Source organism: Manihot esculenta, chromosome 6, assembly GCF_001659605.2.
Source record: "Manihot esculenta cultivar AM560-2 chromosome 6, M.esculenta_v8, whole genome shotgun sequence".
NCBI classification, from domain to species: Eukaryota; Viridiplantae; Streptophyta; class Magnoliopsida; order Malpighiales; family Euphorbiaceae; genus Manihot; species Manihot esculenta.
In genome coordinates this window covers 28,277,223-28,290,253 of record NC_035166.2, presented here as the reverse complement: position 1 = coordinate 28,290,253, position 13,031 = coordinate 28,277,223, and the positions used below count along the sequence as shown (strand labels likewise).

Genomic DNA, 13,031 nt, shown 5'->3' with positions numbered 1-13,031 from the left:
GCGGTCATCATATTACACTAAGTAAGTTCATTCACAATAATGTTAATTTTAATTTTCAAATTTTTGTCCATTAAAATATTAAATTTTCAAACTATACCCATCTTTAATATGAATAAAAATATTAAATTTTATTGAAACAATAAACTTTCATTATTAATAATATAAGATTTGAACTAAATGGTAAGATTGAATTCTCATTTAGAAAAAAAAAATTAATGAGAAATTATATTGAAATAAAATAACAAAAAAAAGTTTTTTTTTTCCAAAACCAATTTGTGGCATAATTATGTTTAAATTTCAAAATCACAAGTTCGGCAATCTCATTTATATGAAATGCATGTACTCGTTTATTTGAACTTGTCACATGTTTCTATGTGTAACCAATTATAGCTACCCTGAAATTTCACACGGAAGGTTTAGCGGCCTTATATCTCTGATTTTGGCCGCCATCCTCACCAGAAATATCCTCCAATGACCGTCCTTTGGTTTCAGGAAGTAAGAATGTGGCGCAAAATCCTAGCATGTTGGTGAAGGCCAAAACCATCAAAGCATGCTTTATTTTCGATACATTTTCATCCGAAGTATACGATTGAACTACAAATGTCCCAATCATGGCTCCAGCTTTCCCTGCTGCGGCACTAAATGCGTGACACGTGGACCTCACTCTCGTCGGAAATAATTCAGCCGGAAAAACGAAAGTGGTGGTATTGGGGCCAAAGTTTGCAAAGAAGAACGTTAGCCCATATAGAAGTGCAAATACCCCCTTTTGATCTTTAAGGTTTTCGTATTGGATGCCCAAAACTAACATGAACACCGACATCACGAAGAATCCAAGTAACTGGATAGTGAACCGGCCGAGCTTTTCAATGAAAGCCACTGTGAACCAGTACCCTGGAAAGTTGCCAAACAATGCAACGATGAACATCGCACGAGATGTTTCATAGACTTCCTCTATAGCATTAACTTCATCATCCTTTTTTATTAATCCCATCGCTGGGTATACATCTTTTTGAGTTAAGCTTTGGCTGTAAAAAGCTATGTCAAGCAGGAACCATGTGCTCATTGTGCCGATCAAATGAACTCCATGACGCTTGTAGAACTCATTAGAGAGAAACGGGTAATCATTGGCAGCCTTAAACTGCGTTACCTTGCCCTGTTCTTCTTCGATTTCAATTTCAAGAACTCGTCCCATGTCCATAGCAGCTTGTTTGGCATTCCCTTGGACAAGAGCCGTGTAACGACCAGTTTCAGGCATCTTCATTCGCCAGTAGTATGTTAAAGCCGCAGGAAATGCACCGACCATTAGCACGATTCGCCAAATAAAATCTGCTTGGGGCTGCGTAGAGAGGATTGGCGCTGCATGGAATGGCGGAGCAGGAAACCTACTCAAGAAGATTTTAGAAACAATCATTGAAACCAGACCAGCAAAAATAATCCCAACACCTTGCATGGCAAAAACCGCTGCTATAAAAGCCCCACGAGTTCTCTTATTCGCATACTCGCACATGATGGTTGCAGAGAGAGGGTAATCACCACCTATGCCAAATCCTAGCCAAAATCTGAAGAAACAAAGACAACCTATCACAGATTTCGCAGTGGATCCAAAGGACAAACCGGAAAAAATGGCACAAGCGACCATGAGAATTAGGGTGATCCCATATACCTTTTTCCGACCTAGCTTGTCTCCAAGCCACCCAAAAACTAGCTGCCCACTTAAGGTCCCAACAAGGGCCACACCAAGCACCATATTGTTAACGCTTGTAGGGAGCTTGCCGGGCTTTCCCGTGGTCGGGTCGAAGTAGTAAAGGCGGCCTAATAGTTTGGAGACGGAGGAGATGCAGAAGAGATCGTATGCATCAGTGAAAAAGCCCATTCCAGCAATAATAATGGCAGTGATATGGTACCACTGGGTGCGGGCTCTGTCTAGTGCATCGAGCACTGCAAGATTTGAGGCCATTATTTTTTGCTTAATTTTACCTCTTTGGCTGCCGGCTTCATTAATTTCCTAGTTTTATAATGGGAGCTTGAAAGCAAAGATAAATCAAAAGTTATACATAAGGAACGTTGATTACTAGGGTGTGAGAGAAGAACAAGAAATTATGCAGAGAATATAATGGATATTCTCAGTTGATTTGCACAAGGAGATGCGAATATGCCTTTTATATTTTACGTTAATGTTGCTTTTTCTTTTGGCGGCAATGTGGGTTGTTTTAATTGTAGGGATAATCGCCTGGCTTCCGAGCTGAATCAATTCCTAATTAAGCTTAATTACACGGTTAACTTTGTTTTAGTTATGCCCATATAGTTTTTTCTTATTTAGTTTTAAAGAATGGAGAGAAAATGATGCAGTTGCATTCTTGACCAATTGTATGATTATGGCTGATTTGCATACATTAAGCAAAAAATAATTACGGATCTTAGAATATTTATGCCATAATATCTGAAGAATGAAGAATATTTCAATAGAAGCTATGCTTTGGCATTGGCTGTCTGGTCGTTATCTTCGGGTAGTAGTCGCATTCATAGCTATTAACTGCTTCGTTAATTTACTCACTGCATTTTTTATTTTATTTTATCGAAGGCTTACAAAGCTAACGAGGCAAGTCGTTCGTAACAAACAAAATTTGACAAACTGGTTTATCCATAAAAGTAGCCATCTCGAACCCCTCTTTGGGCTAAGGCATGATCGAGCAGCAGTATTTTGTGTTCTTCTCACCCAGGTAAAAACGATTGCTTGCAATCCTTTGCTCATCTGTAAATGGTCGTGGACCACATTCTGAATATGGGACGGCACATTCCCTGAAGCAAGACAGTCTATCAAAGGCTTGCAATCCCCTTCTACAATTACTTTGTTGAAAACCCAAGTAGCTCCGTAAGGAAATATTTAGCCCTAGTGAGTGATAAGATCAAAAGTATTCTTAATCATAGAAGTACTTAAAGGAAAAGGCAATCTAAATTGTTTTGCCAGACAGCAGATCTGCCAACAAAGGTCGAGTTTAAGGTCAACACGTAGACCAACAATGTGTTTGAGCTTCCCTACGAAAGCATGACCTAATCTATCATGAAGGTCCATGATAGTATGATGATGCATATTTATATCAGAATCTGAATCCGAAGTAATGCTTGCTTTATTCATGTGTTGTGTAATAGGCATGGTGTTCACAAAAGTTTTCAAAGCAGGATGTACATTCATTATTTGATGCAAGCATGTATTAATCTCAGTTATGAGAAGCTGAGCTGTGTCAGATTGCATAAGCCTGTCTCTTCCTTGCCAACAGCAAACACTTTTAGGGTCCTGTATTAAACAGTAACCATGACAGAAAGTTAAATTGAGATGAAAATATTTAATCAACTTATTAACAGAAAGAAGATTCAAAGTGAAAATTGAGATGAGAATGTTTAATTCTCTACACTGCCGGCAACACCACCGTCCGATGGCTGAGATGACTCTTTTATGCGCCCTAGGATGGAATTGGTCTGCACCATGGTAGCGTTCCCTTCACTCTCTTGATTGGGGCGATAAGGCACCTATTGCCATGATATTGCATCCGTTTTGTTATTGTTCATTTGCCACCCGGGTAGGTTGGGTTTTGATTGCATTTGTGGTTGGCGCTTTTAGCCATGGATCATAATTAGATTTGCCTTTGTTGGGTTCATCAGGGGTCCCTTCTGTTGTATTCAAAATGCAGTTCCTACTCAAATGTCCTGTTACTCCACATGTGTAGCGAATGTCTTGGAGTTTTTCATATTTGAAATGCACCCAGTGAGTTCTGCCGTCGGGTCTGTTGTTGTTGAAACCAATAGGGAAAGGTGTGTCAAGCTTAATGTCTGCTCTTACTCGTAGATAGTGTGGAAACCCAACCAAACCGTCCTGTGATAGATCCACATCAATATACTTGCCGAGAAAATCGCCTATTGCCAGAGCATTTTGCTTATTTATTTGATTAGGTGGAAGAACATGAACCTGCACCCAAAAAGGACACTCATTATACGTTAATTCATCAAAGGCTAGGTCTGGAGGCCACTCCATGATAGACAAAAGTTGATTCTGAATGTTCCATGGCCTATTCTGCAGAATGTGGTTTGCGTCAATGGCAAGGCCAAAATAGAATATGAATATATTCTTCCCTTTTCCTAAGACCGTGAAGGGCTCTCTGGTTTTTCAGGATTTTGAGAGGATGGCTTGGACAGTGTTTTAACTAAAGGTTTTTCCAGAGAGGATTTTCGTAGCCAAGATAGTCATGTGCTTAGAATTGTTTTGCTGATTGTCTGTTGTAAGGCTGAGAGAGGCTTCCTTACGGTCAAGGTTTTGTGCTTGGGTGATCAGCTTATTCATGTGATATTGGATGTTTGTGTTTTCTACCATGATGAAGGATGTGAGCAAGGATGCGGAATTGTGAAGAGAAAAACGTGATGAACAGAGAAAAAAAAAAAAAAAAAGGAGGAAAAGCTGAAAGAAAGAGAGGAAGATGAAAAAACAGCAAGGACGAGCCTTACAAAGACCAGGCAAGAACCTAAAGAGAAAGGGCTAAACCCCAGAAATTCAAAGCAATTTTTTAGTCTCTAGGTAAATTATCTCTTAAAATATTTAAAAAGTCACGATTAACCTTTAATTATCCATTAAAAACGGCATAGCAATGTATAGAAAATTTCAGGTAATGATTTTTTTAACAGATATTGTCAACTTAAAAGGATTACTAATTATTGTTTTATTTTTAATTTTATGCAAAAAAGACTAGATTTTATTATTTAATTATTTAATGTTAATTTTTTTTAATTTAAAAAAAAATGTTAAAATTTTTTTACCGTATTTAATTTTATGATATTGAAATTGTTCGTAAAAAAAATTGAAAAAGAAAATTTAACATTAGCGACTGGTTGACAGCTGTCCTTCTTCCTCGAAAAGCTCGCGGTTGGCTGTGGCTCAAACCAAACTTTCCCTCCCGAAGTTCCTTGGCTTTACCTCATGAAATGGGATATGGAGATTGAAGAAATAGAAGCTGTTCTTGAGAAAATCTGGGATCTGCACGACAAATTGAGCGACGCTATTCACTCGGTTTCCCGCAGCCACTTCCTCAACTCCATCAGAAACCTAAGGAAATCCAATCAGAAGAAACTCTACAACGACGCCGTTGAAGAGAACCGGGATGGTTTTGTCTATGCTAAGGACTTTCGTCTTGATGATAATGAATCCGCGATTCAAGAGGCCAAGAGTCTCAACGCTATCAGGACCGCTCTCGAGAACCTCGAGGATCAGTTAGAGTTCTTCCATGTAAGTCCAATTGCTTCGCTATTTATTTATTTCTGATGCGTGTATTTTGGTTGGATTCTGTTTAGACGTTGGCAAACTTTAGGAGAAGGAACGAAACTGGAAGATAATATCGTTTTATGGTTACAGATAATGTGCTAGTGAAGTATTTTGTTAATTTTTTTTTTTTTAAAAGATCGGGAATTGAAATGTTTTGATTATGCAATTGGTTAGGTAGACTTAGAAATCGCTGAGGCCCTTTTGAATTCGGTGAAAAAACAAACATTTGCCCTCCATTTGGAAAAGGATTTCACAGACATTCAATTCAATTGATTTATTTATTCTTACATGATTTTGTAAGGATTAATTTAAATTCTTTTCTTGCAAAATGAATCATACCAAACGGATGCTTTAGGAAATGAACTGGGCACTGTGCATATACTAAAGGAATCCAGGTTATGATACACACAAAAGAGAAATATGGAAACAGAAAATAGAAAGAGAAACCACACGAAGTAGCCGAACAGAGAGGAATCCCCCTCTGGAATTCTGTATTGAGTATATTCGATATGTTCAGATATCACCGACTCTACTATATATAGCTCTCACATACATAACAGAAACATGCGTGCCCCTGTTCCATACCAAAAGCGTAGATATCCCAATCTGCTACCTCTCTTTTGCTTTATTTCTTATATTAGATAAAACGCATCATATCAACTACCTTCCCCTTAACAAGTTTCTTGACCTCAAGGAACAAAAGTGGGATAGCGAGCTTGAATTTCATCTGCAAATTCCCATGTAGCTTCTTCAGGTGTCAGCCCCGCCCATTGTATAAGCCATTTAGTCACAGCTTGATACCTTTTCTTCACCATCTTTCTGTCTAGAGCAGCTTGTGGGAAATGCAGGGCTGAGGAAGCATCTTCTGCTAAACTTCCTATAGCCTCTACTGGTGTGTGAGCATATTTAAGCAGTGAAACATGAAAAACATCATGGAGTTGAGCTCCTTTAGGTCACTGCAATCTGTAAGCTACCATTCCCACCTTCTCAATTACTGGAAAGGGTCCATAATACCTTCTGCTTAACTTGTGACTTAAATGAGGTAATGATTGTTGGATGAATGGCTTCAGCTTTAAGTATACCATATCTCCTACTTGGAATGATCACTCAGTTCTCTTCCTATCAGTCAATTGTTTCATTCTGTTAGCAGCCCTAGTGAGATTTTGTTTAAGTATATCAATAGCAGTCTCCCGATCCCTTAAAAATATGTCAACAGTAGCTACTTCAGAATAATTTGGAATGTAAGGGATATGTATGGGAGGAGTTATGCCATACAGTGCCTCAAAAGGAGTCATTCTAATAGTAGACTGATAAGAGGTATTGTACCAAAACTCTGCTAGCGACAACCATTGTACACAAGCATGTGGTATATATCCATACATGCATCTTAGATAGTTCTCCAAACATCTGTTCACAACCTCAAACTGGTCATCGGTCTATGGGTGATAAGCTCTAGATAAATTCAGCGAGACTCCTTGAAGCTTGAAGAATTCCTGCAAATCCATGCAGCTTATAAACATGATCTAAGAAGGACTGTGCCACATTCTTTGCTGTGTAAGGATGTGAAAAGACCAATAAAATGGGCATATTTGGTTAGTCGATCTACCACCACCATTGTCACAGTTTTTCCTTGAGATTTTGGCAGACCCTCCAATGTCCATTGTGATATCTATAAACAGACCCTTAGGTTGAGGCAATGGTTGAAGGGTCCCTAGTAGTGCTACAGTTTCATATTTGTTCTGTTGACAAGTTATACAGTTTCGTACATACTCTCTAACCATTATCCACATGCCCTTCCAGTAAACAATAGAAGCAAGTCTTCTACCAGTTACAGAAACTCTTGAGTGTCCTCCAACCCCACTATCATGATAAAGCTCCAACAACTTACTCCTCAATTCTTTGGAATTGTCAATTACCAACTTTCCTTTTCGGCTAAGCTGATTTTGCCCCCATGTATACTTTGAATGACTGCTAGTACCAGTTTGCTATCTGCAATTAGTTTGGCTAAAGATTCATTTGTTTGCCATGTACTCCTGATAGCTACCATCAACTGATCTAGTAAAATCTATGTGGTAATAGCCATTATTGTCCCTAAAGAGCCTAGACAAGGCATCTACAGCTCTGTTCTCAAAATCCTGTTTGTATTGGATCTCATAATCAAAAGGTTGCAGTTTTGCTAACCATGCTTGTTGAGCTATTGTACTTATACTTTTCTCAAGGAGAAACTTAAGACTTTTTTTATCAGTTCTTATCAAGAAGTGTCTAGGTAGCAAATAATGTTCCTATTGCTTAATCGCAAATAGCACAGCCAGCAATTCTCTCTCTTGTGTGGACAAGCATCTATTTTGGGAGAAAGGACTTTACTAATGTATGCAATAGGGTGACCATCCTGCATTAGTACTACTCCTGTTCCTTCCCCTGAAGCATCTGTTTCCACCATGAATGTTTTTGAGTAATATGGCAGAGCCAAAATTTGAGCAGCGATCATTGCTTCCTTGAGCTTCTGAAATGCCAACTCGGCAACTTCATTCCAAGAATATTTTCCCTTCTTCAACAATTCATTGAGAGGCTTAGCTATTTGTCCATAGCTTTTCACAAATCTCCTATAGTATCTAGTGAGGCTCAAGAAACTTCTGAGTTGCTTAATGGTTTGTGGAGCTGGCCAAGCTTGCACTGCATGTATCTTCTTTTATCAGTTCTGACTCCTCCAGGCGTTATCACATGTCCCAGATATTCCACTGAGGCTACTGCAAAGTGACATTTGCGAGATTTGGCATACAGTTGATGAATCCTCATTACTTCCAAAACAGACTGCAAATGCTGCAAATTCTCCAATTTACTTTTGCTAAACACAAGTATATCATCAAAAAATACCATCACATGCTTTCTTAGGTAAGGCTTGAAGATGGCATTCATGAGGGACTAAAAAGTTGATGGAGTATTAGTAAGGACAAAAGGCATTATTAGGAACTCATAATGGCTTCATGAGTTCTGAATGCAGTCTTGTGAACATCCTCGGGATTCATTCTCACCTGCTAGTAGCCAGATCTAAGATCTAACTTTGAAAAAATCTTCCCCCTCCCCCAAATTCTTCCAACAGTTCCTCTATTAAGGGTATTGGGAATTTATCTTTAATGGTGATGGCATTTAGACCTCTGTAGTCTACACACATTCTCCAAGTATTGTCTTTCTTCTTCACCAAGACAACGGGAGTGGCATAAGAACTGTGGCTATGTTGAATACTCCCAGCTTTTAACATCTCGTTGATTATCTGCTCTATGACAGACTTTTGTTCTGCTGCATACCTGTAGGGCCTAGCATTCACAAGATGTGAACGTTCTTTGATAGGAATCTTATGATCATAAACTCTTTGAGGTGGCAACCTTTTAGGATCTTGAAAAATGTCTGAATAATTTTGCAGCAACTTTTGTAACTCAATCCATTCATGTTGAGTCTCTTGTGCTAAATTCAGCAAGTATGGACCAGAATCTCTAATCTTCTCCAAGTGATACTGCCCAAGGCCTTCTTCATATTTAACACTAAGCACACTCAATCCATGCTTCTTAACTGGAATATACTCTCCTTGAAGGAAATAACGTTTAGTGTTCAAGGAAAACTCCACAGTGAGAGCTTCAAAGTCCATTCAATTTTACCCAGTGCCTTGAGCCATTGGATTTCCAGAATAATAAGATCATAACTGCCTAGTGGCAACAGATAAACATCAGCCTTAAACTCTTGATCCTGCATCTTCCATACAAAATCTTTGCATAGTGAATTACACTTCATTTCTTGCCCATTGGCTATTTCAACCCAGATTCCATTCACCTCTTGCACAGGGCAGCCCTTAGTCTGCCTGCAGCTTGGGCCCAGAAGATTATCTCAAGTTCTAGACTTTGTATGGTCAAATTGGAGACCAGATTGTGGTAGAGTTATGGAGAAATTCAACCTTTTAGGATTGAATTTTGGTATTGGTTCTAGGAAGACTGGGGTTTAGGAAAGGAGCCATGTGTGTGCTTCAAGCTTAAACTTTCATTTCTAAATGGTTAGGATTTAGGAATAAATGTACTGAAAATTAATTTCTGTCATAAATGTTGTGAGGATGGATTGGATTTTGCTGATTTGATATTAATATGATTGATCTAACTTTAGAAGTTGCATAAGTTGATTGAATGAAGAAAGTTGATCATGGTGGAAACAACATTTGCATTTTTTTGCAATATTTAGGTGCTCTATTTGATTAACAGAAGTTCTGGTCCTAGAATGAAAAGAATAATACCTGATTATTTTTCGGAACTAGATCTGAATGGTTGTGGGGATTTTTTTGTGTTGTTCTAGGTGCCTGTACTGATGAAACATTGTGTATTGTAGTCACTGCTTTGGATGCTGCAGTTTATGAATCTCTTTATTTCAGATTTAAATGAGATCAGAGATCTATCAGGAGACATTGATTCATTTGTTATGTTTGCAGACTGTACAAATTCAACAGCAGGCTGAGAGAGATGCTGCAATTGCTCGATTAGAACAAAGCAGGATTGTTCTTGCAATGAGATTGGCTGAACACCATGGTAAGAAGTACAAAGTCATTGAAGAAGCTCTAACTTTTCTTGGTGATGTACATGAGGCAAGTCGCATTGTTTCTCCTGAATCTCAATGCCCATCTGGTGAGAATGTTGTTAGGCCTAAAGAGAAGGGGTCTAACATTGCAATCAAGTTTCTCATTTCAAGTTTTGATTTTGTGAGGAAATCCCTTAAATCAGATCATGTGGGTGGGTTGCTTTGCAATGCTGCTATATTTTCCATTAGCGTGATTGCATTGCTCCGTCTGCATCAGGTAGCTTACAAGGAGCATCGGTATAAGCAAGAAGAACTTATCAGCAACAATAGAAATGTCCGCAAAGCTCCTTGGGTTGAAGGATTTTCTTCCAATGTTAATTTGAATCACTTGGATGTGATGTTGGCCAGGGGTTGAAGAAATTTACCCGCTTGAAAATTTTCTATTGTTAGTTAAAAATAGGAAGCCATGCCATGCTGTTACTGGGACTAGAAGTTTGTTTATTTTTCAATTTCTTTCCACGAAATCCTGAGAGCTTGCAAGAGTGTTCGCATGATTTGACGCCAATATTTTAGATTGCCATAGGTATTTAGATGCAGATTCATGTTGAGGAGTGCATTTGAGGTGAGGATAGTACTATTTGGATTGTGGTTGTGTTGCCCTTTGAATTCATCAATGTACCCAAATTTATAACTGAGCTGAAAGCCTGCTTCCTGTCACTGCTTCCCTGTTGTACAGCTACCAAATTCTGCGTGTTATATAGATCAAATTCTTTCTGTAATCGAGGGCCCTCTTCTGGGAAAATGTGAAATGGGTCGGCACAGAATGCGTTATGAAAAAGCCCAATTCAAGTTCTTGCACCAAGTGTCTAGCCTAGATATCTGGCAGCGTTCTTCTTGTACTGGCCAGCAACATTAAACACAAGTGTGCAACTGAAATGTACGATGGACGGAAGCCTTTGCACAGTGAGTTCTGCAGCACATTTTAAATCTTTAAAGACTCGACTTTTCTTAGCCAATGGAGACACATGGGCTTAATCCTAACCTTGTCACAATCAACTTAAGAAAACAAGTTTACGCTTTTGGCAATTCTAAAACATTTGAAAACGAATTTGCGAAAATTCAGAAATTGCAACCAAGTAGGAAAAGGTCAAACAAGAAAGAAAATGCCAAATTGGGAAGATGTAGTTAGCAAAAAGTAATGTTAATTTAGTATAGAAGAGTAATAGGAATTAGGAGGCAAAACCAAAAAGTTAGTTTGAACACATAATTAGATTTATTATTTGGAACACTTTCTTTGACTTGCAATTTGATGCATGAGTAGGCTGTTGGCCTTCCTTCTCCAATCAATAAACAGAAACAGATTTACCTTTACAATTTGACAGGACATCAAGAAACATCCTTCTTTCTTTTGTCCAACCATTTTTGCCTCTTTATGATTCATCATCTTCTTGTAAAATTCCATGTGGGACATCCCATTTTCTGTTTTGGGCAACACAATTTTACAAGTCAACTATTTTTTTTTTTAATTTGTAATGCACAATTTTAATTCCGTTGGATCTAATCATATTTAAGAATGCTCCTATATTTATATTCATATTTTATTCGTGTAGTTTTGAAATGCATTTTTTTTTTAATATATTTTTCTTGCTTCCTAGCAATGCAGATCATGAAGGCTGAAGCGCTCCTCTGTCGATCAAGTCCCACAGGCACAGCCACTGAAAGCATCACTCATCATATGAACAGAGAAATGTTCTTTTTCTTCAAATTGATTTTGTTCTTCATTATCTTTGCTGGAAAGGGATGGAGACTCTGCAACTTGTCTAATTAGGATTTGCTATTACACCCGCTCCCCGGGTTGATTTGAAATTAAAATTAGATTTGTCCAATTCAAAGTCAATCCGTGGGCACCCTGTCCCTACTTGGTGGGGATATGTTTTCACAGTTCTGCAAGGACCCACTTCGTTGTTATTAATCAAAAAAGTTAAATAAATGATTTACCTTAGGTGAAATAACTTCACTTTGCCTTCCACATTGCAAATTGCCTGAGATGGTTTCACAGCCACGTGTCTCATGATTAGCCCTGTTGACGCTTGATCATCATAGCCACGTGGATAAAGGAAAAAAAATCACTGTTATGAACTGCACTGTTCCTATCCAGACATCCAGAGTTCACGTGCCACACCACCTGATTGTCTTCTTCTTTTTATATATATATAAATAAAATAATTTTTGTTGGGCCAGGGTACTAGGGCCCACCTGAGTGTCCAAAAGTCCTATTCGCATGTGCATGGGACTCGGAATAGAATACCAAAGGTTTGATTTTATGGCGCCTATGGGTCGATGAAGAATGGTCCTCCCTCCTTCCGCCCCGTCCGCGTGGATGAAGAATGGCCCCACCACTTGATTAGTCAAACATTTGATGAGATCTTTGAGCTATAATGCTATGATTAACGCTAATTAATCATGATTTAGGTTGAGAATATTATTAAATTTCTCAGTGGGCCCAAAAGATATTTTGCGGGCCAGCTGCTCCCACGTGTCTAAAATCAACTGCTTTAATTTATGGGGGCCAAAATATTACTACTTTCCACATTAGTTGTTACCGACTTGTTGTGGGAGTATAGGTCGTTACCGACTTTCAGTTGTCCGGACTACAAGAAGTCAACATTTTGACTCGCGTGTCCAAGAGAAATAGAAATGATATGTTAAGGCGTTTATTCGCTGATTAATCCAATTTTAATCGGTTTTTATTCTTTAATATTATTTTTTCAGTCGATCTCATAACTTTTATTTTTTTTAAATTATTTTTAAATTATTTTTTATTTTTTATATTATAATAATATATAAACTAATTATTATAATTAATATATAAATTAATTATTATAATCTTTTTAATTTTATCTCATTTTTAATATAATATTTTACTAATTATTATTATATTTAAATAAGTATTTAAAATATATTTTGATGTTTTTAAAATAAATATAATTAAAAATTAATAATTTTTTTTTATTTTTTTAATATATATAAAATATAAAATAGATAAAAATTATAGAATAGAGTATCTTGTTTAAAGTTAAATAATAAAATGTCATTCTGTTTTGCTTTATTAATATGTAATTTTAAATATAATTAATTTTTCAATTCTTAAAAAAAATTGCACAATATT

General features: G+C 37.5%; 2 protein-coding genes across 2 annotated transcripts; one reads left to right on the top strand and one right to left on the bottom strand.

Annotated features, from left to right (window-relative positions):
• Nucleotides 1-268: 268 nt before the first annotated feature.
• Nucleotides 269-2,002, bottom strand: LOC110618107 (low affinity inorganic phosphate transporter 4). Its single transcript, XM_021761158.2, has one exon. It carries the CDS (start codon nt 1,955-1,957, stop codon nt 404-406), a length of 1,554 nt encoding a protein of 517 aa, XP_021616850.1. The 5' UTR covers nt 1,958-2,002; the 3' UTR covers nt 269-403.
• A 2,880-nt stretch (nt 2,003-4,882) lies between these two features.
• LOC110616650 (plastid division protein PDV1) lies at nt 4,883-10,579 on the top strand. The gene is made up of 2 exons (XM_021759086.2): nt 4,883-5,272; nt 9,777-10,579. Exons 1-2 carry the CDS (start codon nt 4,967-4,969, stop codon nt 10,275-10,277), a joined length of 807 nt encoding a protein of 268 aa, XP_021614778.1. The 5' UTR covers nt 4,883-4,966; the 3' UTR covers nt 10,278-10,579.
• Nucleotides 10,580-13,031: the final 2,452 nt, after the last annotated feature.